The sequence below is a fragment of the Podarcis gaigeae genome (assembly GCF_964106915.1).
Source record: "Podarcis gaigeae genome assembly, chromosome: 10".
Taxonomy (NCBI): Eukaryota; Metazoa; Chordata; class Lepidosauria; order Squamata; family Lacertidae; genus Podarcis; species Podarcis gaigeae.
Window position 1 is genome coordinate 8,673,899 of NC_139686.1, and position 25,640 is coordinate 8,699,538.

General features: G+C 44.7%; 1 protein-coding gene across 1 annotated transcript; it reads left to right on the forward strand.

The window, feature by feature from the left end:
* The first annotated feature begins 2,406 nt into the window (after nt 1-2,406).
* On the forward strand, nt 2,407-24,342 carry LOC310825905 (TRPM8 channel-associated factor homolog). Its single transcript, XM_083700021.1, is given in 10 exon segments — nt 2,407-2,497; nt 2,854-3,055; nt 3,057-3,622; nt 6,837-7,487; nt 9,685-10,775; nt 13,074-13,168; nt 15,127-15,340; nt 16,253-16,492; nt 20,140-20,477; nt 22,773-24,342. Coding segments are annotated over 9 exon segments (3,507 nt in total). The 5' UTR covers nt 2,407-2,497; nt 2,854-2,995; the 3' UTR covers nt 23,025-24,342.
* The last annotated feature ends 1,298 nt before the right edge of the window (nt 24,343-25,640 follow it).

Genomic DNA, 25,640 nt, shown 5'->3' on the forward strand with positions numbered 1-25,640 from the left:
CTGTTTTCTTATAGCAAAGAGCAACCAGCAACCACGGCAAAAAACAAGGGCAATTTGAGGCTGCAATGATAAACACATTTGCTAGGGAGTAAGTTTCCACTGCAATCAGTGAGACTTGCCTCTGAACAAACTGACTCAAGATTCAGCTACAAAGGACAGGCTCAGCAAGAAAGCTTTCCACTGCCTGTGAAAATGTGGCAACACTTGCTCATTAGAAGCTTTAAGCTATTTCTTACATTCTGAAGGCAGCTAATAAACTGTGGATGAGTTTCATCTGCAAAGAAGAAAAACGAGTGTCTTTAATTAAAAGAGAAAGAAATCAATGTAACTTTTTGTGTGTGTCATATGCTTTTCATTCCAGGTCGTTGACATGCAAATTTAGAACAGTTTAATCTTTCACTTTCACTTTTTACGGTCACATAGGGAAACAGACCGCACTAGCTCCTTGCACTCTGCATATCAGATTCATGCAAAAGCCTTACAAGAATTCAAAGCAGTTCTAAGCAACCTGCCCATCTGAAGGAGCGACTCAGCACCCGACACAGCTCTCCGCGAAAGCAGAAGAGGGAAAGCTCTGTCGCCACTGCTTTTCAGTTGCAAGTTTTGAGGAATCTTCTGGAAGTGCTAAGCCATTAATCCACTCATTCTTAAACAGCCTTGTAGATCCAGATTAAGGGACACGGGTGGTAATGTGGGTTAAACCACAGAGCCTAGGATTTGCTGATCAGAAGGTCGTGGTTCGAATCCCTGTGACGGGGTGAGCTCCCGTTGCTCGGTCCCTGCTCCTGCCCACCTAGCAGTTCGAAAGCACGTCAAAGTGCAAGTAGATCAATAGGTACCGCTACGGCGGGAAGGTAAACGGTGTTTCCGTACGCTGCTCTGGGGGTGGGCGCCGGAGGGATCTTTGCACCACGGCGCTGGATATACTTAAGACGGCCCTAACACCTTACGCAGGTGTCCAAAGGCATGGCCCAAACCCAACTGAGAGTGTCAAAGTTAAGGAAGAAGCCTAAGAGGTGTGCTAGGGCACAAAGCCGGATTTAGGTTTGATGAGGCCCTAAGCTACTGAAGGTAATGGGGTCCTTTATATGCCCAGCTGTCCTTGGTCAACAACAAATTGTCGCTTTTTTTGTGTTGAATATTTGCTATATTGTAATTTATGGGCCTCATAGGTATCTAAAGCCATTTGCACATAACATTACTTTTATCAAAGTAATTTTTGAACTGAAATACAATTAAGAAGTAGGCTAGCAGGCAGGGCCCATTACTTACACCAGGCACCCCCAAACTTAGGACTACAACTCCCATCATCGCTAGCTAACAGGACCAGTGGTCAGGGATGATGGGAATTGTAGTCCCAAAACATCTGGAGGGCTGAGTTTGGGAATGTCTGACTTACATCTTAGGAGCCTACACAACACAAAACACTGTTGTTATGTAGGTTTTATTTTATTTGTTTTTTATCTTGAATTTTGGAAACGTACATCCAGTTGTTGTTTTTCTTTTATTTTTGGGGGGGGGCCCCCCAAGAGAGTGGGGCCCTAAGCTATAGCTTGTTTATCCTAATACGTAGATCCGGCACTGCTAGGGTCTAAATGCAAACCTGTTTGAGATCTGGATCTCACAACTCTGGGAATTAACCCTGAGAAACCTATACCCAGGAGAGTTGAGCAGACAGGAAAAGTGCTAATTAACAATCAACCTGACATCACTTTATTACATCAATGCAATATGGGGACAGGGACACAGGTGGCGCTGTGGTGTAAACCATTGAGCCTTGGGCTTGCTGATCGGAAGGTCAGCAGTTCGAATCCCTGCAACGGGGTGAGCTCCCATTGTTCTGTCCCTGCTCCTGCCAACCTATCAGTTCAAAAAAAGTCGAAGTACAAGTAGATAAATAGGTACCGCTCTGGCAGGAAGGTGAATGGCGTTTCCGTACACTGCTCTGGTTTCGCCAGAAGCAGCTTAGTCCTGCTGGCTACGTGACCAGGAAAAACTCTGCAGACAAACACCGGCTCCCTCGGCCAGTAAAGCGAGATGAGCGCTGCAACCCCAGAATCATCCACAAAAGGACTTAACTGTTGGGGGTCCTTTACTTTAATATGGGGACAGGCCTTCAACGATGCATGGCAGCTTGTGGAATGATACTTTTGGGTGGAATGTTAGATGTACCGTATTTTTCGGTGTATAAGATGTCCCCATGTATAAGACCCCCCCCCCCATTTTGGGGAACTCCAAATTAAGCAAACACCCCTCAGCACTAGCCGTGTGTAAGACGAGCCCCAATTTTAAACCTATTTTTTTGGTTAAAAAAACCTAGTATGGAAATGTGCTTTTGTGGAGTGGGATGTAGGGTGGTACAATATACACTTATACCTTGGAAGTTGAACCGAATTCGGCGTTCGGGATCCAAGGTACGACTGCACACTGTTGCTTCTTGTATAAATGTGTGACGACAATAAATTTAGGAGAATGATCACAGCCTGGAGAAGAGGAGGTTAAGGGGTGATAAGCCGTGTTCAAATATATAAAAGGATGTCACATAGAGGAGGGAGAAAGGTTGTTTTCTGCTGCTCCAGAGAAGCAGACACAGAGCAATGGATCCAAACTACAAGAAAGATGATTCCACCTAAACATTAGGAAGAACTTCCTGACAGTAAGAGCTGTTCGACAGTGGAATTTGCTGCCAAGGAGTGTGGTGGAGTCTCCTTCTTTGGAGGTCTTTAAGCAGAGGCTTGACAACCATATGTCAGGAGTGCTCTGATGGTGTTTCCTGCTTGGCAGGGGGTTGGACTCGATGGCCCTTGTGGTCTCTTCCAACTCTATGATTCTATGATTCTACGAGATGGCTAGCTTGTGTACTTTATGTAGGTTTCACATGGGAAATATGTATGGACCTTGCAGGTGGACAGGAAATTTTTAACGTGTTTTCTTTGTGGTGCGTGTGCGTGTTATTTGTTGGTCTTCCAGTTCTGTAAGCGGTCCAGCAGTCTCAATGTCCCAGATGCACTCCAGAAATTCCTATTCATCACTGGTGAAAGGTATTCAGTATTCAGTATGTCACCGGGGGCTTCAACCCTTGCAAGCTCCTCCTCACCGGAGACCAAGCTTTCCCTGTGCTGGTGAGTACGAAGGGCAACGTACTAATAGCCGCATCCTGGTACGGGGCAGGCCGAATGGTGGTGACGGCGCATGAAGCCATGCTACAAATGCCCCAGTTCCTGCCATTCATTAGAAATAGCCTAGAGTGGCTCAAGCCGTCCCCAACAGCAGAAGTGGGCGTCCATCAGAACATGGCCACTCTCTCTGATCTGCTGCTCAGGAATTCTGTTCAAGTGCATCCAAACGCCAGGCTTGGAGACTCCTTTGGGGTCTACTGTATCAATGCCTATGACGACACACAAGCTGGCAGCCTTGCTCAGTTTGTAGAGAGAGGTGGGGGTCTACTCATTGGAGGGCAGGCCTGGCATTGGTCCTCTCAACATGGAAAAGAGAAGGTGCTGGCTGAATTTCCTGGCAACCGGGTGACTGGCATGGCTGGAGTCTACTTCACTGCTGCTGTGGGGGACAATGGAGTATTCCCCGTGCGACAGGATATACCAGAGGTTTCCCCAAGCCCTGAGTAAGTATACCTCTTTATCTCTATTTATTCTTCTGGGGAGAAAAGACAATGCTACAGTCAAACTTTGGTTCTCGAACGGCTCCGTTTTCGAACATTTCGGCGCCCGAACACCAAAAACCCGGAAGTAACTGTTCCAGTTTTCGAACGATTTTCAAAAGCCAAACGTGCTACACGGCTTCTGTTTTGAGTTTCCCTATTGTACGGAGGCTTCCGCTTTCAGTTGTCAAACGTTTCGGAAGTCCAACAGTCTTCCAGAACGGATTACGTTCAACAAACAAGGTTTGAGTGAAAATTTGTTTGAAGTATTCCGTCCCTGGTATCATGTCACAATTTGGGATGACCAACAGATAGACCCAGCAAGATTCATTATGGGAAAATTATTGCCTGCCCCCCCCCCCGTCTGTGTATACTGAGAGGAAGAAAACCATAATGAATCTGCCTGCCCCAAATAATCAGAAAAGCAAAAACTTATCCTAGCTGTCAGATGCATTATGGGCCCTTAAGCAATGCCAAAATAATGACAACTTACACACCCATTTTTTGTGTGACAGAATGCGTATAGAGTGCATATTCTTTTAAAGCATAAATCTATCCTAAGTATAAATTTGGGGGTGGGGAATGGCCTACCTGCCACATAAATATGTTATAGCCCTCAGCAGGGCTTTTTTCCAGCCGGAACTTGCCGGAACTCAGTTCCAGCACGTCTCAGGTGGGCTCCATTGCCATTATAAGGGCAGCAGTGATGGTGCTGGAAGTGAATGACTGTCAGACTTTGAAAAGCTGTTATCAAGGTCATCATTTGCAGATATTCACAGACACACGCCAATTCTCAAACAAATTCAGGTACAGAGAACCCAAGGCTGGCCAGTTTATTTTGACAATTGAGGGAAAACCTAATCAAGATGTTTTATAGATGGTGCTTAACTCCTACCCAAATAGCTAAAATGTATAAGACAAAAACAAATCTGTGCTGGAGGTGTGGTAAAACAGAGGGGACGTGTGAAAAAATCAAAAGCTTCTGGAACACAGTGTATGACGAGCTTAAAAAAATGTTTAAGTATAACTTTATGAAAAATACAGAGGCTTTTCTACTAGGGATAACAGACACAGGTACAGCAAGAGAAGATCAGAAAATATTCCTCTATGCCACAGGAGCGGAAAGGATCCTAATTGCTAAAAAATGGAAAAAAGAAACTGTGCCAACAAAAAAGGAATGGCAAGATAATCACAAGTATATTGAACTGGCTAGATTGAGAGGCAATTAAGAGACCACACTAGACAAGGGTTTCAAAAAGCATGGGGAAAACACAGAGAATACTTCACAAAACAGTGCCCTAATAAAATACATACCTGGACTTGTTTCGATTAATGTCTGTGGGAGACTTTGTAGATATTTAAGTTATAATTTAAAAAATCTTAACAGTTATTCATAAAGGAAACAGCTTATAAGAAGTACCGTATTTTTTGCACATTAACACTCACTTTTTTCCTCCTAAAAAGTAAGGGGAAATGTCTGTGCATGCTATGGAGGGAATGCCTATGGGTGTCATGCCTATGGATTTTTCTCCTCTAAAAACTACGTGCGTATTATGGTCAGGTGCGTGTTATAGAGCGAAAAATACGGTAAATAAGGAGGCCAGATACAGGATAAAGGAAGTTCTTTACTTCGTTGTTTGTATTGTATGTTATGCTCACTGTATGTTATGGTCACGTTTAATGAGGGTGGATTTGTGTATTGGGGGTGGGGGATTGTGTTATGTTGTAAATAAAATTACAATAAAATTAAAATTATGGCATTGCCATTATAAGAGAACAACGGAGGCGTTCATGGCGAGTTCTGGCCCCTCTTTGCATAAAGAAACAGCACGGATCCTCAGGACAATGCCCCAAATAAAATTGGCTTTTAAACACCAATAGAAATCACAGCTCTATAAGTAGGGTGTTTCTGAGGCTTTTGCTCCCCTTATTAAGAGACACAGATTTCACTCCAAAATTTCCATGAGAAATAGTGAAGGATGAGTATCCCGATGCTCTCTTGGGATAAATTAAGAAATCACCCAAGTTATTTCAACCTGAGCTCCCTCTGCAGTGACTGCCCTTCAAAAAAAAAAAAAAAAAAGGCATTTTGTCCAGTGTTTAAAAAATAGGGTAGAAAAGCTATTTGTCACATGACTACTGGAAAGTCTAGCCGCCATTTTGTCCTTCTTACAAGGATGACTCGTGCTGCGGTGAGAAAAGAGGCACTTTCTTACTCTCTAGTCAGGCAGGGAAGAATTTATCAGCACCAATTTTATTCTCAAGTCTGAGTCACCACATATGGCGACAAGACTTCTTGAAGCCTTTGCATTCTGACAATCCTCAGCCTCCTGGCTAATTCTGAATGCTGGTTTTGACCGAATCAATCAGGTCGCTCAGTGATCTTACGAATCTATTAAGGACACACCAAATAGGACAGAATAGCTCTATTAGTTGTCACGAAGGCGGCAGAGAAACAGGAAGGATGGTCCAAAGACCAAGCTACGTTTTACCCCACTAAATTTTTTCTCAAGCTAACTGCTGCCTGGGTGTTAATATAGCAGAGCTTTACAAGTATATACAGTCCCTGGAACTCAAGACGTTTTGGCTCCTGAACGCTGCAAACATGGAAGTGATTGTTCTGGTATGTGAATGTTCTTTTGGAACCTGAACATCTTATGGGGCTTCTGTGGCTTCTGATTGGCTGCAGCAGCTTCGGGCAGCCAATTAGAAGCTGCAGTTAGGTTTTCAAACGCTTTGACAGTTGAACGGACTTCCGGAACGGATTCAGTTTTACTTCCAAGGTACAACAGTACAGGGAAGAGCCAAAGGGACTGAAGTCTGGTAAGATTGTACATTTTAGGAAGGTTTCATGGGGAATTACACATGGATATTGTTATGTGCTGAAGTTCTCACCCTGGGCCAGCAGGGGGATACTGTAGATAGTTTTCACTCAGGTCCACATATGTAAATAAGGGATTGAAAGTGATGATCAGTGATTGGATAGTTACAGAAAATGGTTACTGTTGCGTTGTAGTGGAGCTCTATATAAGCAGGCTGGCTGAACCCTTCAGTTCAGTTCAGTTCTGGCCTGTGAATAAACAAGAGCTGTTTGAAGAATCACTGTGTCGTCTGATATGTTCACCCACAACTTAACAGATATTGCAGGTGCATAGCTAATGCTCTTTTGTCCTCTCAGATACACCTGTAGACCAGCATTCCCAACAGTCCAGACGGAGTCCAGAAAATCTTACGAATCTTTGGTGAAAGGTATTGAGTCTTTGGCTGTCACTGGGGAGTTCAATCCTTGCGAGCTGCTTCTCACTGGAGACCAAGCTTTCCCTGTCCTTGTAAGTACCAACGGGCAAGTACTAATAGCCGCATCCTGGTACGGGGCAGGCCGGATGGTGGTGACGGCGCATGAAGCCATGCTACAAATGCCCCAGTTCCTGCCATTCATTAGAAATAGCCTGGAGTGGCTCAAGCCATCATCAACGGCACAGATCGGTGTCCACAAAAGTTTAGATGCCCTCTCCGAGTTGCTCCTCAGTAACCGTGTCAAGGTGCACCCAGATGCAAGGCCTGGAGACTCTCTTGGGGTCTACTGCATTGACGCTTACGATGCCACGCAAGCTGATGGCCTTGTGCAGTTTGTAAAGAGAGGCGGGGGTCTGCTCATTGGCGGACAGGCCTGGTACTGGTCAAGTCAACATGCAAAGGAGAAAGTGCTGGCTGTATTTCCTGGCAACTGGGTGACCAGCGTTTCTGGGGTGTACTTCACTGCCAACGTGGGAGAGAATGGGATCTTCCCGATGCAAGAGAAAATGCCAAAGGTTCCCTTGATCACCCAGTAAGTGCACTATTTATTGTCTGTTTTATTTACATATGTCTAATGCAAACTTTTTCCCCTTGGTTTTATATAATTTTACACATTTTAACTTTAACCATTTCAAACATTAAAATAAAAGTAGGTAGCCGTGTTGGTCTGCCATAGTCAAAAAACGAAATAATAAAAAATTGCTTCCAGTAGCACGAAAGCTCATACCAAAACAAACTTAGTTGATCTCTAAGGTGCTACTGAAAGGAATTTTATTATTATTATTAAAATGAAAGGTTTATTCAAACCTTCAGACCTCTTTCCCTCCCTACATTGGTTCCATATTTAAAATAATGTCTTCTGCATTTTTTACCCTTATCCATCCATTATATATCTATAGTTACCATAGTTAATTCCACATTACAAGTGTCATTATATCCCTGCCAATGATTTTAACTGTGTACAGAGGTCTTTAGGGATGCAGGTGGCACTGTGGGTTAAACCACAGAGCCTAGGACTTGCCAATCAGAAGGGCAGCGGTTCGAATCCCCGCGATGGGATGAGCTCCCATTGCTCGGTCCCTGCTCCTGCCAACCTAGCAGTTCGAAAGCATGTCAAAGTGCAAGTAGGTAAGGAAGGTTACCGGCGGGAAGGTAAATGGTGTTTCCGTGCATTGCTCTGGTTCGCCAGAAGTGGCTTAGTCATGCTGGCCACATGACCCAGAAGCTGTACGCCGGCTCCCTCGGCCAATAAAGCAAGATGAGCGTCGCAACGCCAGAGTCGGCCACGACTGGACCTAACAGTCAGGGATCCCTTTACCTTTTAGAGGTCTTTTAAATATATATAATTTACTGCAGTCTTTTAGGAATACTTGATCTTCCTGGTTTCTGATTTTTCCCGTCAGTTTACTTTCATTAGGATGTAATCAAGGTGGTGTGAAGCAGACAACTATAAGAAAATAGCATCTATAAATATCCATAAAACATAATTAAAAATATCGGTAAGACATCAGTTGATAGTGCTTGGTTAAAAAGTGGAATTCGTATTGTAAAGGCCTGTCTAGACAGGAGAGTTTTCCAAATATGTCTGAAAGCAGATAGGGATGCTTCCTAAACGTCTACTGGCAGGGAGTTCCACAGGGCAAAGCCTGCCACCTTAAAGGCTCAGACCCTAGTGAAGGTCACCTGGACCTCAGAGGTGTGTGGGATCGCCAGAAGTGAAGCACTGGAAGACCTGAGCGATCAAGGCAGAGTGTAGTGGCTCAGATGCTACACTGGGCCCTAGTTGTTTAGAGCTTTGGTGAATTAATACAAGAACACTGAACCCGGCCTGGTACTAAATCACCACCCAGGGCAGCTCTCGCAATAGCCAGGTGACACGCTGCCAGTAGTCTGCTCTTGAGAGCAATCTGGGCACTAAATTCTGCACTAGCTACAGCTTCTGAACCAGATACAAGGGCAGCCCCACGTAAAGTGTGTTACAGTAATCAAGCCTTGACGTTTCCAATGCACGGACCACTGTGGTCAGGCTGTCATGATCCAGGAACAGAATACCACGCCCAAGACATTGAGTATTTAAACTTAGTATAAGTGTTTAATCTTAACACTGCATTTGTCACGATTTGGCCATAAATTCCAAGGCGCTCCATTGTCCTGTTAGGCCACAGAGTTGCAGGAGCCTATTGGGAGTTGGCACGTCTGGTTCCACTATATCAGGCAGAGCCAAAAGTTCATCAGCAAAGAGAACTTTTTACTAAGGATTTTCAGCTTCATTACAGGAAAAAAAGGTTCAGAAAACTTAGCAGACAAGGAGGGTAGGAAAACAAAAGCCGACTGAACAGATGCTTAATTTTACTGTTTACTATTAGAGTGACTTTTTAATATCAAATCAGATTGTGGCTATCAATGTTTGATGTTTTATTATGTTTTTATATGTGTTGGAAGCCGCCCAGAGTGGCTGGGGCAATGGAGCCAGATGGTCAGGGTATAAATAAAAAAAAATATTATTATTATTATTATTAGCCGCACATGGAATTGCCAAAGCAATGACTTTGCTTTCAATGCAATGAACCTCCAAGTGTTGGGACCCCCAAGATCATTGGCTAAACTGAGAAGCCTTGATAGAATCCAAAACATTAGGAAGGGGCCGAGTTAGGCAATAAATGATTCAAATTGATCCCACAGGAAGTTATAACCTCGCTTAAAGGATTATCTATTCTTTTTTTAAATAGGCATGGATTAGACATTGAGGGTGACTTAAAGGCTCTTCTGAATGGCGTGACGACCTTCTGTTTTAAGGGCATGATCCCTTCTGACCTGCTTATCCACGGGAATCTGGCATTTCCAGTGGGCATAACTGATTCTTTCCAGTGCTTTGTTGGAGCTGCCTACTACGGCAGGGGACGTGTTGTGGTCTTCTCCCACGAAGGAATGCTCAACACACCATCCATGAAAACTTTCCTCCTCAACGCCATCAACTGGGTTACTGATAGAAAGGGAGGGAAAGTTGGCGTCGGAGACAAATTGAAGGAACTTTACTCCATGCTAAATCAGGCTAGGATCCCTTGTGAGCTAACCGATCTTAAGCCTGGCTTGAGCGTGTACTGCTGCAACGCCTACAGTGACAAAGAGAAGGAAAGAATCCACGAATTCGTCTCTGAGGGAGGTGGTCTCCTCATCGGTGGACAAGCTTGGTACTGGACTTATCAAAATCCCACCGCTTGCGCCATTGCACAATATCCAGGAAACAAGATACTGAAGAAATTTGGAATTGGGATCACTGGAGAGTGTATCAACCTACCTGGTGAAAGCTACCCAGCGAGACAGGCCGGTGCTGTTGCTTCGAGCTATCACTTCCGCAAAGCGCTCTTCCAATTCAAGGAGCACATTCAGAGCAAGCAAGCTCTGCAGCCTCCATATTCCTCATGGCTCAAGAAGCTAGGAAAAGACTGTGCCACATTCCTGAGCATCCCAGCTACCAAGTCTCCACCTCTCTCCTCGGTCCATGAGGATATGCTGCAACTGATCAAGCTCAAGTTTTTTCAGCCAGAACTCACCAGAACTCAGAGAATAATGGAAGTGTCCATGTTGAGCTCCGGCACCTCTTCTTCTAGAAAAATTGCACTTCTATGTGGGATTTCTGGTGTCAGGGCAAGCAACCCAATTAAAAGCAACTCAGATGAAGCCATTTTAATTCAAATGGCATTCCTGCTCTACAACAATTTACCACATTTCCAAGACCTAGTGCCCCATCTGATTCAAAACCTTCCAAGCTATCCCACAGCACCTCCTCAAGTCATTCAGATCAATGGAATAAATGAGGGTGAGAGATTTTGTTGCTTTAAACCAGTTTGTTCCACAGTATATCTCCCTCCGGTGAATCTGTTCCTTTCAGATTGTTTGATTGCCTCCTTATCTGAAAATGGGTCGTTTTGCGAACTTGGCTCAGAACTCATTTCTCTCAGTTCGGGTCATGTTCCTTTTTTTTTTTTAAATATTTATTACTTTTCCAACAATTTAAACACTACAAAAAAACAAAAACAAAAAAAAATACAATGCAATACAAAAACACCACACAACACCAACACATCAAACTAACAAAAAAAAAAAAAACAACAATTCAAAACACATCAAACAATTTCGGCATCCTATCCCTCATTCACTTATTTCCGTGACCTCCTCACACCTCCCTTTTTGTATTCCACTTCTGTTAATTGTTTCAGCAATTCCTTTCCATCTTCCTCTGTTTTCAATCCTATAATTATCTTAACACATTCTAACCTTATTTTTTCCTTTAATACTCTATTAATCTATTTATACTTAATTCCTTATAACATTTCCACTAAAGCAGTTCGGGTCACGTTCCAAGTTGCAGTCCAAAACGTCTCTCTTTATTAACAATTCTCGCAGTGTTAATAAGGGGCGTCATAGGAGCCCCTGGCACATTTAAAGTGAGGGGGTTGCACACGTTGGCCTCACTGCCCTGCTATTCCCAGGAGCGGCCAGTGAGGAGGGGGTGATCTTGCTCCTCATCTCCCAGCAGCAGCTTTCCCACTTGCCAGGTGGGGAGGGGAGAGGGGGCAAGGTGTGGGGATGTTCAGGGATGAAAAAGAGAATATATTGTCGGATTATAGCCTTTCCAACTTGTGTAAACAAGTTCACAATTTAGCAGGGTAACATTCCCCTTTTTAAACTCGCAGCGGATGCGTTTGCTCAGGCTCGCTAAAGCCTCTGTAATAACTGTCCTCGTATTTTCCCCTTATTCCCTTACAAAAGATAAGACACGACAGTCTTTTATAAAAGCATAAAAAAAGAGTTTACTCACATTCTGTTCACAATCAGATCCCAGAAGACAGACTTAGCTTAGAAAAGTAATATACACCTGGAAACTATCTCATAAGGGACAGTCCCTTTGTCCTCTCTTGTTGGAGAGCATCTTTGGCTAAGCAAAATGTTGCTTCTTCGATGCATATAGTCAAAGAGAAAGAGATGGCTGCCCTGACCTGTGCTTTTGTCGTTACCTGCACGGGTCAGGCCACACCCACCTCTAGTCACATGCAGAGGAAGTCTGTCCCAGCCCAGAAGGAAACAAGAAGTTTACATGCCGGCTGGACAAACATTCCTCCCCATGTGTAAACTTGTTCACTCTAGGAATGTACTTGACTGCTCTTGTGTTTCACATCCCACACAAGGTAGTGAGGAGAGGCTGGGGCTGTGTGGGCTCACCAGCGGTCAGGCATGCAGTCCTTCCCCACTTCACATGTAAGAATTAACAAGCAGTTGATAGATTTATAGTCGTTTTATTGCAGCATCACATTGCGAGCACACTCACACAGCTCTGCACAAGGAGGACAGTTGGCTAGTCTAATCCGACTTCCAAAATCCGCAGCGTTTTGGGCGCCAACAGGAAGTTCATTCCTCCCTCCCTCCGACTCCTTTGCTCTCTGATACGTTCGGATCTCCAAGTCCGTGGTGAAGGGTAGTCCCCCATGCTCTCAATAGACGTCTCAACTAGCTACCCTCTCCCTTCTGGCTCTCGTCCTTATCTCAGAACTGGGTAACTCCTCCCTAAGTCGTTCAGCTTCTCTCTTTTTCCTTCTGAACATGCTGTGGACAAGGGGGGACAACTCTTCCCCCTCCAGCTCTCCATCGGAGAGAAGCTGGTCTGCCATAGAATGTACCCCCCAGTCTTCGCCTTCAGACCATTCCCCGACACCAGCAGGAGAAATGGATTGGACACACTGGGGTGCCCACACAGCCCCAACCTGCTGCTTGGAGGTCAGGTGTGTGGTGGAGCCTCTTGACATTGGCTGTTCCTGGCTGTGACACAAAGGAGCTACATTAGGCAAACATGGATTTGTGCCCACATTAGGCTGAAATGTGTGCATACAGCACATTCATTCAAGAAGCTTGAATGATGATTTAACCCGGATAAATGAAAATATTAAGTAAAAGGGTTTTAAAACAAACAAGCAAACAAATAAATAAACAAACAAACAGTGAGAGGGCTCTATAGAACAGGCTTTCTCAACCTTGGCCCTCCAGATTTTTTTTGAGACTACAATTCCCATCATCCCTGACCACCTATGATTCACCTCCATGTCTTACTTTGGCCTTGCAGGAGACGAAGCTTGGAGAAGCACGGGCCTTTATGTTCCTCCGGCAAAGACCATCAGTTTACTCTTTTCACCCAACGCCATCAGTGCTCAGCTGCAGGTGATGCTTTTTAAACATCAGTCAGGGCTGTGATTACACCCTTGAGGGGACAACTGGGTTGAAACAATTTAGCTCCTCCATCTCCTTAAATCTCTCAAAAGGATCGGGACCAGGCTGCTGGGAGGAATGGGGGTGGCTGATCATTTCCCCTTGTGCTGTTTTCTTGGTAACCCTTCTCCCTCCCGGTAGATTTCCCCATCAGATTAGGTGCCTGGAAACACTCCCCTGGGGAGAGACTTGACCCCATTCCCCTCCTCCCTAGCCGGTATTTCTGATTGATGTGTTATATTCCACTAACTTTTACTACTCAAGAGTATATCTACTGAAATCAGTGACCGTGACTGAGGTTCATTATTTCCAATGGGGCTACTCTGAAGAAAAGTTTGTTGAATACAAACCTTTATGCGCCCCCTCGCCCAGCTTGTCCGGAGTTTTGGACTGGGTTGCCATCAGTATGCCGATGACACCCAACTCTATCTGTTGCTGGACGGCCATCCTGACTCGGCCCCAGACACACTGACCAGATGTCTGGAAGCTGTGGCTGGATGGTTACGTGGGAGCCGGTTGAAGTTAAATCCTTCGAAGACAGAGGTCCTCTGGCTGGGACGGGACGATATGGGATTGAGGGGGCAACTCCCATCTCTTGCGGGGGTGCAATTAGTGCCAGCATCGTCCCTTAAGAGTTTGGGTGTAATCTTCGATACCTCCCTCTCTATGGAGGCGCAGATTACAGCTATAACAAAGGTGGCATTTTTTCATCTCCGCCAAGCTAAGCAGTTGGCTCCTTATCTCTCTCGCCCTGACCTAGCCACTGTGATCCATGCGACGGTCACCTCCAGACTGGATTATTGTAACTCGATCTACGTGGGGCTGCCCTTGAGACTGACCCAGAAACCCCAGCGGGTGCAGAATGCCGTGGCGAGACTCCTTATGGGGTCTTCGCTGCGAGATCATATTCATCCGGTACTATACCAGCTGCACTGGCTCCCGGTGGAGTACAGGATCAGGTTTAAGGTGCTGGTTTTAACCTTTAAAGCCCTATACGGCCTAGGACCCTCGTACCTACGGGACCGCCTCTCCTGGTATGTCCCACAGAGAAATTTACGGTCTGCAAACAAAAACATCCTAAAGATCCCAGGCCACAGAGAGGTTAGGGTGGCCTCAAATAGAGCCAGGGCTTTCTCGGCCGTGGCTCCAATCTGGTGGAACGCTCTGTCACAAGAGACTAGGGCCCTGCGGGACCTGACATCTTTCCACAGGGCCTGCAAGACAGAGCTGTTCCACCAGGCCTTTGGTCAGGGCGCAGCCTGACCCCCTCCTCTGGCAATCTGCACAGAATTTTGCTTGATGGTTGCCATTAATTTGATTTTAATTAATTTTATAATGAATGTTTTTAGAATGTTGGAATATTTTGATTGTTGTTAGCCGCCCTGAGCCCAGCTTCGGCTGGGGAGGGCGGGATATAAATAAAATTTATTATTATTATTATAACATTGGTATTTTACAAGAATAATACAGCACGGGATGAGGTGGTTTACAAGGACAGGTGCAGAAAAATGCACCTTTGGGAGCCAAGCGTAGCACAACCAGACCCCATCCCCCAGCTAAAGGGTGTTACGAAGTCTACCTCTTTGACCGCCAGGCTCCATCGCCCAACATGTTGTCTCTGCCTCCCAACTCACCAGGCTCCATTTATTTCAATGTGACTACTCTGAGCAAAAGTTAAGTTGAATACAACCCTGTATATAATTAGTATTTTATTCATTGATTTATCTGTACATTGGGTTCAGATAAATTGTATCATGCAGTCCCTCAGATAAAGAGTGGAAAGAAAGGCAATTGTTCCTTGAGACTTCCAAAGTATTCGGTGCCTTCAACAGCAGCAGACCTTATCAACTGCCCCTTGGGGTTAATATTTTGCACCACTTGCTGGTTGAACCCAGTGTCTTTTACTCCAGGTCCAGATTGGCTGCCATTCCGATGACCTGAGCAACGCTGAGAACTTGCTGCGTCCTCCGGTAGTGATCAGGCGGTTTGAAGTTATGAGTGAAAGAATGGAAGTCTCCAGCTTGTGGGGCGGCCTCTTGTACATTGTGCTGCCAAAGAAGTCTTCCGTGGGCAACATATCAGTCACTGTCAAAGGGGCTTCACTGGCTCCTTATTTCAAGCATGGTAAGGGGGCTCCCTTTGAAAGAAGCAGGGGAGGTATTTCATGAGATTAGAAATCTGTTTGATTAAGATGTGCAGGAACCCAACTGCATCATTATGTTCTCGCTAAACAGGGCTGCCTTCAGATGTCTTAAGGTTGTATAGTTGCTTATCTCCCTGACTTGTGGGTCACATAACTCCATATCTTCCAACATTTCTCTGATGAAAATAGGGCTGTCCTAAGGAAAAGGAGGGGGACAGGGTGGCGCTGTGGGTTAAACCACAGAGCCTAGGACTCACAGATCAGAAGGTCGGCGGTTCGAATCCCCGCGACGGGGTGAGCTCCTGTTGCTCGGTCCCTGCTCCTGCCCACCTAGCAGTTCGAAAGCACGTCAAAGTGCAAGTAGATAAATAGGTACCGCTCTGGCGCTGCTCTGGTTCGCCAGAAGCGGCTTAGTCATGCTGGCCACATGACCCGGAAGCTGTACGCCGGCTCCCTCGGCCAGTAAAGCGAGATGAGCGCCGCAACCCCAGAGTTGGCCACGACTGGACCTAAAGGTCAGGGGTCCCTTTACCTTTACAGAAAAGGAGGACCTTCTGTGACCAAATCAGAAACCAGGATGGCTTCTGTAAATCTGGAACCATCTTTGGAGGTTCAGGCATTTTCTAGATTATGCCACATCACACCCAACTACATAATGAAAAATAAAGCCCACTCGGAGCAAGGGCAAACCTTCCTGAATCCATCTGCCCTTTCTCTGGAGGTATCATCAGAACCTGAGGCTCCTCACAAACAATATCATCAAGAGGGAGCTCTTATTGGGGGGAATACACTGACCAAAACCCATTCATTCCTCCTCCCCCCCCCCTTTCTCCAGACTAGAATATGCAGTTAATTGTTATTACTTCTTTTTGCAACAAAATAAATGCATTTAGGTGAAACCAGCCTAGCTGCCTGGAAGGACACTATCCGCCACAACCCTGCTCCCTGGGCTGAATTAGAAACCGAGAACATCATCCTGACAGTGGCCTCAGATGACGTGCGTGGAATGGACAATCCAGAGGTCCTGCTGAACACCTGGGCCCAGATGATGAGAGCAGTGGCCAAGTTAGCAGCCATCCCTCCCCTTTTCCCCAGACCAGAAAGGATAGTGGAAGATGTCCAAATCTCTGCTGGTAAGTACAAACTGGTTCAAATACAGGTGGGTGAAAACTGTATTGTCTCCAATCCATTTTACACAATCCTCCTGTCTTTAAATAAGCAGCCACCCAGATCTATAAAAATATCCTCAGAGATGCATCTGAGCTGCAAGCTTGTATTGGTTTAAACCATCATGGCTTCCACAAAGAATCATTGGAATGTGTGGTTTGGTAAAAAGTTGGCTAGAGGGACTCAGCTGCTGCTGAGGGCCTGAAGGGCCTTGCCGTCCTTCTTGGTAACTGATGTTACTAAGGGAGACCAGCATGGGGCTTGGGATCACCACTGTTGAGGGCTGAGGGAGGTATGGCGGTGGGGGCACATATTATAAGCGAAGGGCTTTGAGATACGGTTATGCTCAAACCCCTTCCAACCTGTACCCCATCCCAAGGGATGAAGGTAGGGTGAGCAGGATTACCTACCTCCATCATTGTTATGCAATGCCAGGTCTATAGGCAATATAACGGCCACCCTGCAAGACTTCTTTGCCTCGTAGAGCGTTCATCTGGCTTGTGTGGAGACCTGGGTGCACAAAGGTGAAACAGTCACCTAGTGTGAGATGGCACCCCTGGGTTTCTCCATCCTTCACCAATTGTGGACTGTGGGCCGGGGGGGGAGAGGTGTTGTTAATACGGGAGGATTGCCCTTTCAGAGCTCTGCCAGTGCCATTGATCTCTGGCATTGAATGTGTTGGCCTGGTGTGAGGCACCGAGGAGAGCTTGGCTGCCTGGCTGGTGTAACAACCACTTTGCACACCAACAGCCACCCTGTCAGGCCTACTGGAGGTGATGGCAGGCTGGGGCTTGGAGTTCCCTAACCTATTGATTTTGGGTGACTTCAACATCCATGCAGATGCCACACCCTCCTCACAGGCTCTGGACCTGATGTCTTCCATGGCGACACTAGGGCTCTGCTCAAGCAGGCCACACGCTGGATTTGATCTTTTGTGCAGGTATAGATGTGATCATGCCCCCGTGGAGGTGTCATGATCTGATCACGCTCTGAAGCCAGGATTGACTCCCCCCCCCCTTGGGTGGCGAGCCTATTTGGACTTGCCCACGCAGGCTAATGGATCCTGATGGATTCCATCAGGCCTTGCGGGACCTTGCTCCCCCTGGCGGTTCATTAGATGAGCTCGTCAAGGGCTGGATTAACTGGCTCTTGGTGGCCATCAATGAGATCGCATCCAGGCACTCTCTGCAACTCTGCCAAAACTGGGTCCCTTGGTTTATCGAGGAGCTCCAGAAAATGAAACGGGACCTCAGACGGCTAGAGTGAGTATGGTGGCGTGCTCTCGACAGAGTCTCAAAAACATCCTATAGGATGCTTATAAAAGCCTATGAGATGGCAGTGAAAGCTGCTAAGAAGTCTTACTTCTCAGCTTCCATTGCATCCGCTAACTCCCACCCAGGACAACTTTTTAAATTCAAACATTGAAACAGACGAAATAGTACAAGTTATTAAAAAGAATGAAAGTAGGGAAAACACCGGGTTCAGGTAGAATTTCAATTAGGTATTATAAAATATTACAGGTGGTTATACTTCCAATCCTTAAAAAGATTATGAATAATATACTAGAGAACGGAAAAACTCCGGAATCATGGAAAGAATCCTTAATAACTTTAATACCAAAACAGAGAGCAGATCTGACAAATAGCAAAAACTGTAGACCAATTTCATTATTAAATTCAGATTACAATTTTTTTACAGGAATATTAGCAAACACTTAAAAAAATGTTGAATATAATAATTAAAGACAACCAGGCTGGCTTCCTGCCGGGAAGACAACTATATAACAACACAAGAACAGTAAATATTTGGAGATGAAATCAAACAGAATAGCAACGTTGTTAGTGGATGCCGAAAAGGCTTTTGATAACATTTCATGGGATTATTTGTTGAAAACCACTGAGGAACAACAAATAGAATCAACCGTAACTGTGTTCAGGTTGAGAGTACGCCCTGCTTGCTGGTCGGGGTGTCTCATTCATTGAAAAGAGCAGAAGGGGAGCGGGGGCAACACAGACCCCTAAAAAGGCCCAGAAATAGAATTCTGAGCCCCAAAAGTGTCACGGCTAAAATGGCCACTGTTTCTTTAATGCTTAAAAAACCTGGGTCAGCATGAGTATATATAGAGTGAGAAATGTTAATTTGGTGTTGGCTTGGTTGGTTGGTTAGTGAAAGCTGGTAGTGTTGGTGTGTACAGTTTGTCAGTCACTTTTGCAAAAAGACTTTTAAGAATAAAAGCAGAAAGTACTCTGCAAGGATACTATTCTCGTGGACTCTTTTGTGCCGACAAGGGTCTGAGGACCAGGCTGAGGCGACAAAGGGAGGTCAGAACCTTTTTTTTTTTTAACACTGACAAAAAGGTAGATGGAAGTCTATAACTAAAATATGTAAGGAGATTCAATCCATATGGAAACGTACCACATCTAAGGAATGCTACTATACGAATGAATCGTGTTGAACAGTATCTAACACAAGATACATATTGAAGTATTTGTTTTTGTCTTGTATTTTCTTTCTTTTTTCCTTCTTTTCACATAGGTTGAAATGTATGGTTTCAAATATTTGATATTATTTGCCTTTTACAGAGGTTACCAATGGAAGTATTTGTAAACTATGCGTTTATTTGTATGTTTGAAATCAACAATAAAATAATAATAATTTACCCATATATTTTTAGTGCAGAGCAAGATCTGCTAGCATGTCCCATTTTTAAGCTCAGCATCTTGGAATCACGTAGGTATTGCCTACGGAAAAACATGGATATTGCCGCAACTCAAGTTATTTTCAAACTAATGATACAGTTTAAGTTTTATTATACTTTCTTTTCTTTTTTCAATTTTTTTTATTAGTTTTCCAAATTTATAACAAAATTTCAACAAACATAAAAAGAAAACATTAAAAAACAAACATTTATCCTAACTGTAATAATCCCATTTTTGTTATCATTGTTGGGTGATTTCCTCGAATCCCCCTGGCTGAGTTTCCATATGCATCATTGTAGCAGTTTTCCAAAACTATTTTCACATAAAATTTACTTGGCCAATGAACATCTTTCTTTTCATTTTGACTTTTATCCATAGTATTCTACAACATCACATATTTAAATCCTAGGCCAATCTGTTACTCACAAGTATTTCTATTTAAGTTATCTTAACATATTTAATTAAATAATCTTTAAATTTCTTCCATTCCTCTTGATACTCCTCCTCCTTCTGGTCGCGGACTCTTCCGGTCAGTTCGGCTAGCTCCAAAAAGTCCATCTTCATCTGCCATTCCTCCACTGTTGGTACTTCTTGTAATTTCCAATTTTTGGCCAGCAAAATTCTAGGTGGCCCCATAAATCACTGTGAATCATTTACTTCAGCAATTTTAAACCCAGACACAGAAAGCAACCCCCATGGAAATCAGATTTTCTGTATGTTAAAATTCCAATAAAAATATTTTTTTTAGGGAGAAATAACCACACAGTACAATACATACAGAAACCACAGTACCTTATTCGTTTTAAAGCTGAGAGGAAAGATGCAAATGATTTATCTGCAAATGATTTATTCCGCTTTCATGGAGAAGCATGCGCCTGTCTTACAATTCCCCCTTGTCCCAACTCTCTCGCCAGGTTGGATGCACTCTGGCTACCCGATCATGGCTAATGTGGCGGCATCAGAGGAGATCACGGATGTACAGCGCATGTACACCAAAGGCACTTGGGGCCCGATCCATGAGCTGGGTCACAATCAGCAGAAGGGTGGGTGGGAATTCCCCCCACATACCACAGAAGCCACCTGCAATCTCTGGTCTGTTTACGTCAATGAAACTGTGCTGAACATCCCGAGAGAAATAGCCCATCCAGAGCTTAAACCAGACAGCAGAAAGAGGAGGGTGAAGGACTATGTTCAAGGCGGAGCTCAGCTGAAGGACTTCACAGTGTGGACTGCACTGGAACCTTACTTGCAGGTACATAAAGAAGCTGCTCTATAGAGTCAGACCATGGGACATTTTTTTTAAAAAAAATAATCCCCCTTCTTGCTTTATACTCTGCCAATGAAAGCCCTGCCCTTTGTTCCTTTCCTTTGGAGCGCTCAGAAGTCGCTTTCAAAGAGTCAATTGACTGCAGTAAAATAATTATTTATTTTGCCATGACAAAAATGGTACAGACAAGCTAATGCTCATTGCCTGCCCCAGCCTCTCTGGGCTTGCCAGCCTTTTTTATACCCTCTGGGATGGATGATCATTTGATTTCCCAGAAAACACATGATTTACGGGAAATGGTATAGAATTTAGCTTTTGTTTCTCCATATTTCGATCAACTTCCTTATTTCATGTATTTCCAGTCCCTCCTTCCTCCTGTTTCAGCCTCCCTCCCTCTGGGGTTACAATAACACCCATTCAACCTTACTCTTTATCCCTACCTGCCAGACATTCCTGAGAGAGGCCTATTTTCACTGTAACATCTAAGCAACAAGAAAAAGCCTTGTTCTTCTGGCTGGTGTAACCCCCCCCCCCTTAAAGGAAGGGGTTTGGGGATAACATATGAGAGAGAAGAAAATGCCTCAAAGAGTTTTTGGGATCATATATGGAACATTTTAATGGCCCTTCACTAGGATTATCAGAGAGTCAAATTCTCTCCAGCTGTCGGCTTCTATCTTCTTTTTATCCCAAAGGACAGCTTGACACAATTGTTTCTAACATATATCCAACAGAAGGAAACTATTCCCAAAGTCAGAGTCTCTCAGTTACTAAATCACCATGTCTGTAGGCCATTCTTTCTCCCATTCACAAAAACATCCCTTGCAGAGCCTGTCCGCAGAAATCAGAAGCAGACTTCCTGTTTGGCTTCTGTTTCGCCAAATTAATTAATTTAAGCCTAATTTCTTTCTTTAACAACTTTATTTGGCTTTTACCTCAAATTGGAAGCTCCACTGCTTCTGGTGACGGAGTATGGCTTCGGCAATAGAGTGCGTGTTGGAGCCGTGACCGAACTCAAGCCCCCTTTCCCCCGTGCGCGAAACGGCGGCCGGGGAGGTTCAGGATCTGAGTTTTCCTCACTTCTGCAGGGGTCCCCACTCTTCCCTGGGGTTTTTTTCAGGGGTGCGCAGAGCCCTGGCAGCCACCCTCAAGCTCTATTTGCCTAAATCGTGTCGTCTCTTAAGCAGATGACACTGAGTTCACCACCATATCTTCCGCAGCGGAGCGGAAGTCGGACCACTGGACCATTTAGACCAGTGCTGCCTTAACTAGCCAGTGGCAGAAACTGCTCCCACTCCCCCTATTGCTGCAAGCCAGGTAGAATAAGTTGTCCAGGTCTTTCATTCCTTCAGGACTCTGGGTTGTATCTCAACTCTGCAATATTCAGGGTCGAGTCATTGAAATCAATTGACCTTTAGTCCCATCTGTTGAACTTCTGTAGGCCTAACCTTGGATTCAGCCATTGCCACTGAAATGTGTGATTGTGACTTCTAACTAAAAATTCCAGGGTGGTGTTCAGGAGCAGACAGAGACAACTGGCAATGCCCGGGGGGTTGTTTTGATGTCCCCCCACTTTCCAATGCAGATCCTCCTCTCCACCTCCAACGTACCACAAACAGCTTAACAAATATCCCATTCATTATAGGAGAAATGTGCTTTAGAGAAATGGGACGTCAAACACCTCTCGGGTGTGACTCGGCTATCCAAAGTGCCAAAAGAAAATCTGAATTGTTAAACTTTAAGTCAGAATTAAGCTGCAGTGCTACAAACCCTAGGAAGGAAGAATGTCTTATTGAACATGACGGGACTTAGGACCAAGGAGAGATGAAGAACCTTCCTTGATCTCAGGGACTTCTGGGAACTGTAGTTTTGTGAGAGCGTTGCTTCCATTACTGGAATGACTTTATTATATATTGGGACCGGAGAAAATGGCAGGACTGGGGAAATTCCAAGGGCTGCAGAAATATTTCTGTGAGGCCTATTCTAAAACCAGCCCAAGGAAGACCAAGCATGGTCAACGGTCGGGAGTGGAGGATCATGGGAGGACAAAAGGGAATGCCATGCAGTGAAGTAGCAGGAATCGTGAAGAGCAGCATACATTTTGTTGCGGCTCTCATTTGTTTCCAGAATTCTCAAGGGCCGGGAGGGCGCAGCCACGTAAGTCATAAATGGTGTAAAACTGATAATGCTTCGGTAGCATAAATAGGCACCCAGAGAGACAGGAAAAGCAACAGTGATATATTTTTTCAGTCCTTAGGAAAGAGACTGAATAATTATTTTCAGTTGCAGGAGGCCTTTGGCTGGGAGCCCTACATCCACATTTTCGAAAAGTACCAAGCAATGACCCACATCCCAACTGACAACAGCTCCAAGATGAACCTCTGGACACGCCATTTCTCTCAAGAAGTTAGCAAAAATCTGGGTCCTTTCTTTAAAGCTTGGGGGTGGCCAATTGAGGAGAATCTCACTCAGGAGCTGGCCAGATCCTTTCCCCCTTGGACAGAGAATCCGATGAAGAAGTATGAATCTTCCTAATGAAGGGAAACCAAGAGATTGAAATTGTGCTGAATAGAATATACTCGCAAACCATCAACCAACATAAGCGCCCGCTATAGAACTGTAATCCACGTTGACAGTGGTCAATGAATGTATTCGTAATGCTTTCTTCTTCCATTTAGCCGTTATTCTCAGTTCAACAGGACCTGAGAATGCAACAGCCCTCTCCCCACTTGCAATTCCTAGCAATGGAATTCAGAAACATTAATGCCACTGACCATGGCTAGTAGCCATTGATTGTCCAATTCTCCATCCCCTTGTGTATGTTTTTTTTTTAAGATTTGGTATCTGGTTAAAACTATTATAAGGGAATGCAAACTAATCAACCTCATGAACTGAAGGAGAAATGAATGTTCTTGATGCCCTAGAGTAACAAAATCAATGATAATATACATGCAAATTACTATTACCAAACTTTTTTCATGCAGTCGTTGCAAAAACGTGGAAAAGAATCATTTTTTAAAAAAAATTGTCATTTGGTCCTTACACACTGCTTGCTTTGTTCTGCATCCAATGAAGTTCTACTCAGAGTAGACCCACTGAAATTCATGAACCCAAGTTTGTAGTCTCAGTTTATCTCAATGTATGTATGCTTAGTACAGCTAGCATTTAATATGACAATTTTTATTGAAAACAAAACTATGTGAAAAGTGCCTGCACTAGGAGCTAGGAGCTCTTGACACCTTGTGGTCCAGAGGCAATTGGATCCACACCTCAACGCTGGACTGAGGAATTTGCAGCTAATAATGGTGCTGCGAATCTCATGGACGGCTGGGTCAAAATCTAGAGGAACTGCTACATGAGGTCTCGGGTCACTCCTCAAGTGTGCTATTCGTAACTGGCCAGTAATGATGCCTAGTGGTATCTTGCTAGCTGAGGCAGAAATGCAAGCGGAAATAACAACACAGTTTAGGATTATAATACGTCAGAATTTTGGGGGTTCTATGCTTTTTTGAATTTTGGTCATTTAAAGTTTATGATTTTTCTATTTCCTTCTGAGGAAACTGAATAGTTCAGTGAAACGAGGTTTGTAGTCGGCATCCCGTTAAGGCTTTGCTCTATTTTAGGTTTTTCTGATTTTTTTCCTTAAGCTTTTTGATTTTTATTATTTAGTTTTATTTCCACAAAGTAATATTTCTAGTCGATTACTTCTCGTTTCAGGGATTTTCACGGTATTAATCTGATTTGAACTGATTTTATAATGAAATGATTTTAGAAACGTATCATTTTACTGTTGTTAGCCGCTCTGAGCCCTGGCTGGGGAGGGTGGGATATAAATAAAAAATTATTATTATTATTTATTTCATTTAGTGGTATTTTGCTAGCTGAGGCAGAAATCCAAGCAGACATAACAACACATCTTAGGGGCGGTCCCTGAAACCCGATAAGAGTTTTCATTGCAAATGTCACAAAAAGCCACCAATCAGAAGATGATCACATGTATCTTATAGGTAAGGAGCGGATTTGTAGAAATTGTCCCAACAGTAGGGGGTGGGACTTTGAGGGGAAAGATCCCAGCACTCGCAACCTTCTCCGATATTATCCAGATTCGCTCAAAGAGTCAGGGAGGGAGGGGTTCTGGTTCATATGTTGAATTCAAAACCTTCAAAGAAAGGGGAGGTGAGCTATGGCTGCACTTCTGGGGGAAATGGTGGACTGAGAACTCGCCACAGACTCTCCCACACCACCCAACAGAATCCAAGATCCTCAGGTATAAAAGTGTGCCGAGAAACACAAAGTAAACAAGGAGAAATGGGGAGAACATGTAGTTTACCTGTCTCCTATTGCCCTTGGCATAACCTTTTCTACACTCCCCCCTGCACCCATCAGGAACTGGATCCTAGTCTGCACCTGGCTTTGGCCAATGAGAATGCAGGCTGGGGACATAGATGTTAAGTTTCTGTTTTGCCACTGTGCAGCTGCTTAGAGTTACAAGGACTCTGTTTACATTCCTGGGATTCCATACTGTTGGAAGTCTCACGGGAGATGGGAGACGGATGTGACGTACTGGTTTCCTGTTTCCCTTCAATTGCTCTCTGCTTTCATATATTTATTTGCTGTCTGCGTAGTACGAAATAAAGTATAGCAATGTAGCCATAAATCTCATCACTTCCCTGTGCTGGAAATTCTGCTGAACGGGAATGTGCCTGAGGCCTCATCAAAGGCTCAGGTCGTTAATTATTCGTCGGAGGCGATTCCGAACGACTCGGAGGAAGATGAGCTTTATCAGCTTGGCCGAGCGGAGATCCCAACAATAGGCTGTGCCAGGCAGCAGAGCTGACAGAGCAGGTAGGCTTCCCTCGGATCTGGCTCCTTGCCCACTTAAGCAGCCCGCACCTGGGGCACTACCTGTTTGTTCCTTTGCCGGGTTTCAGCATGGATCTCCGTCGGACTCCTGCGTCGCCACTCCAATCGTCCCGAGCTCACCTCTGGGATCTCCTCCACGCTTTCCTCACCGTGCACTGGGCCTTTGTAATGATTGCCAGCAGCAGCATCCAGCAGCAATTGTGATTCTACTGTTAAGTGCTCCATTGCACAGCCTGGGGCTTTTGAGCCATGTGCCTGGCTGCCAGGAGCAGTGCGGCTTTCCTTTCC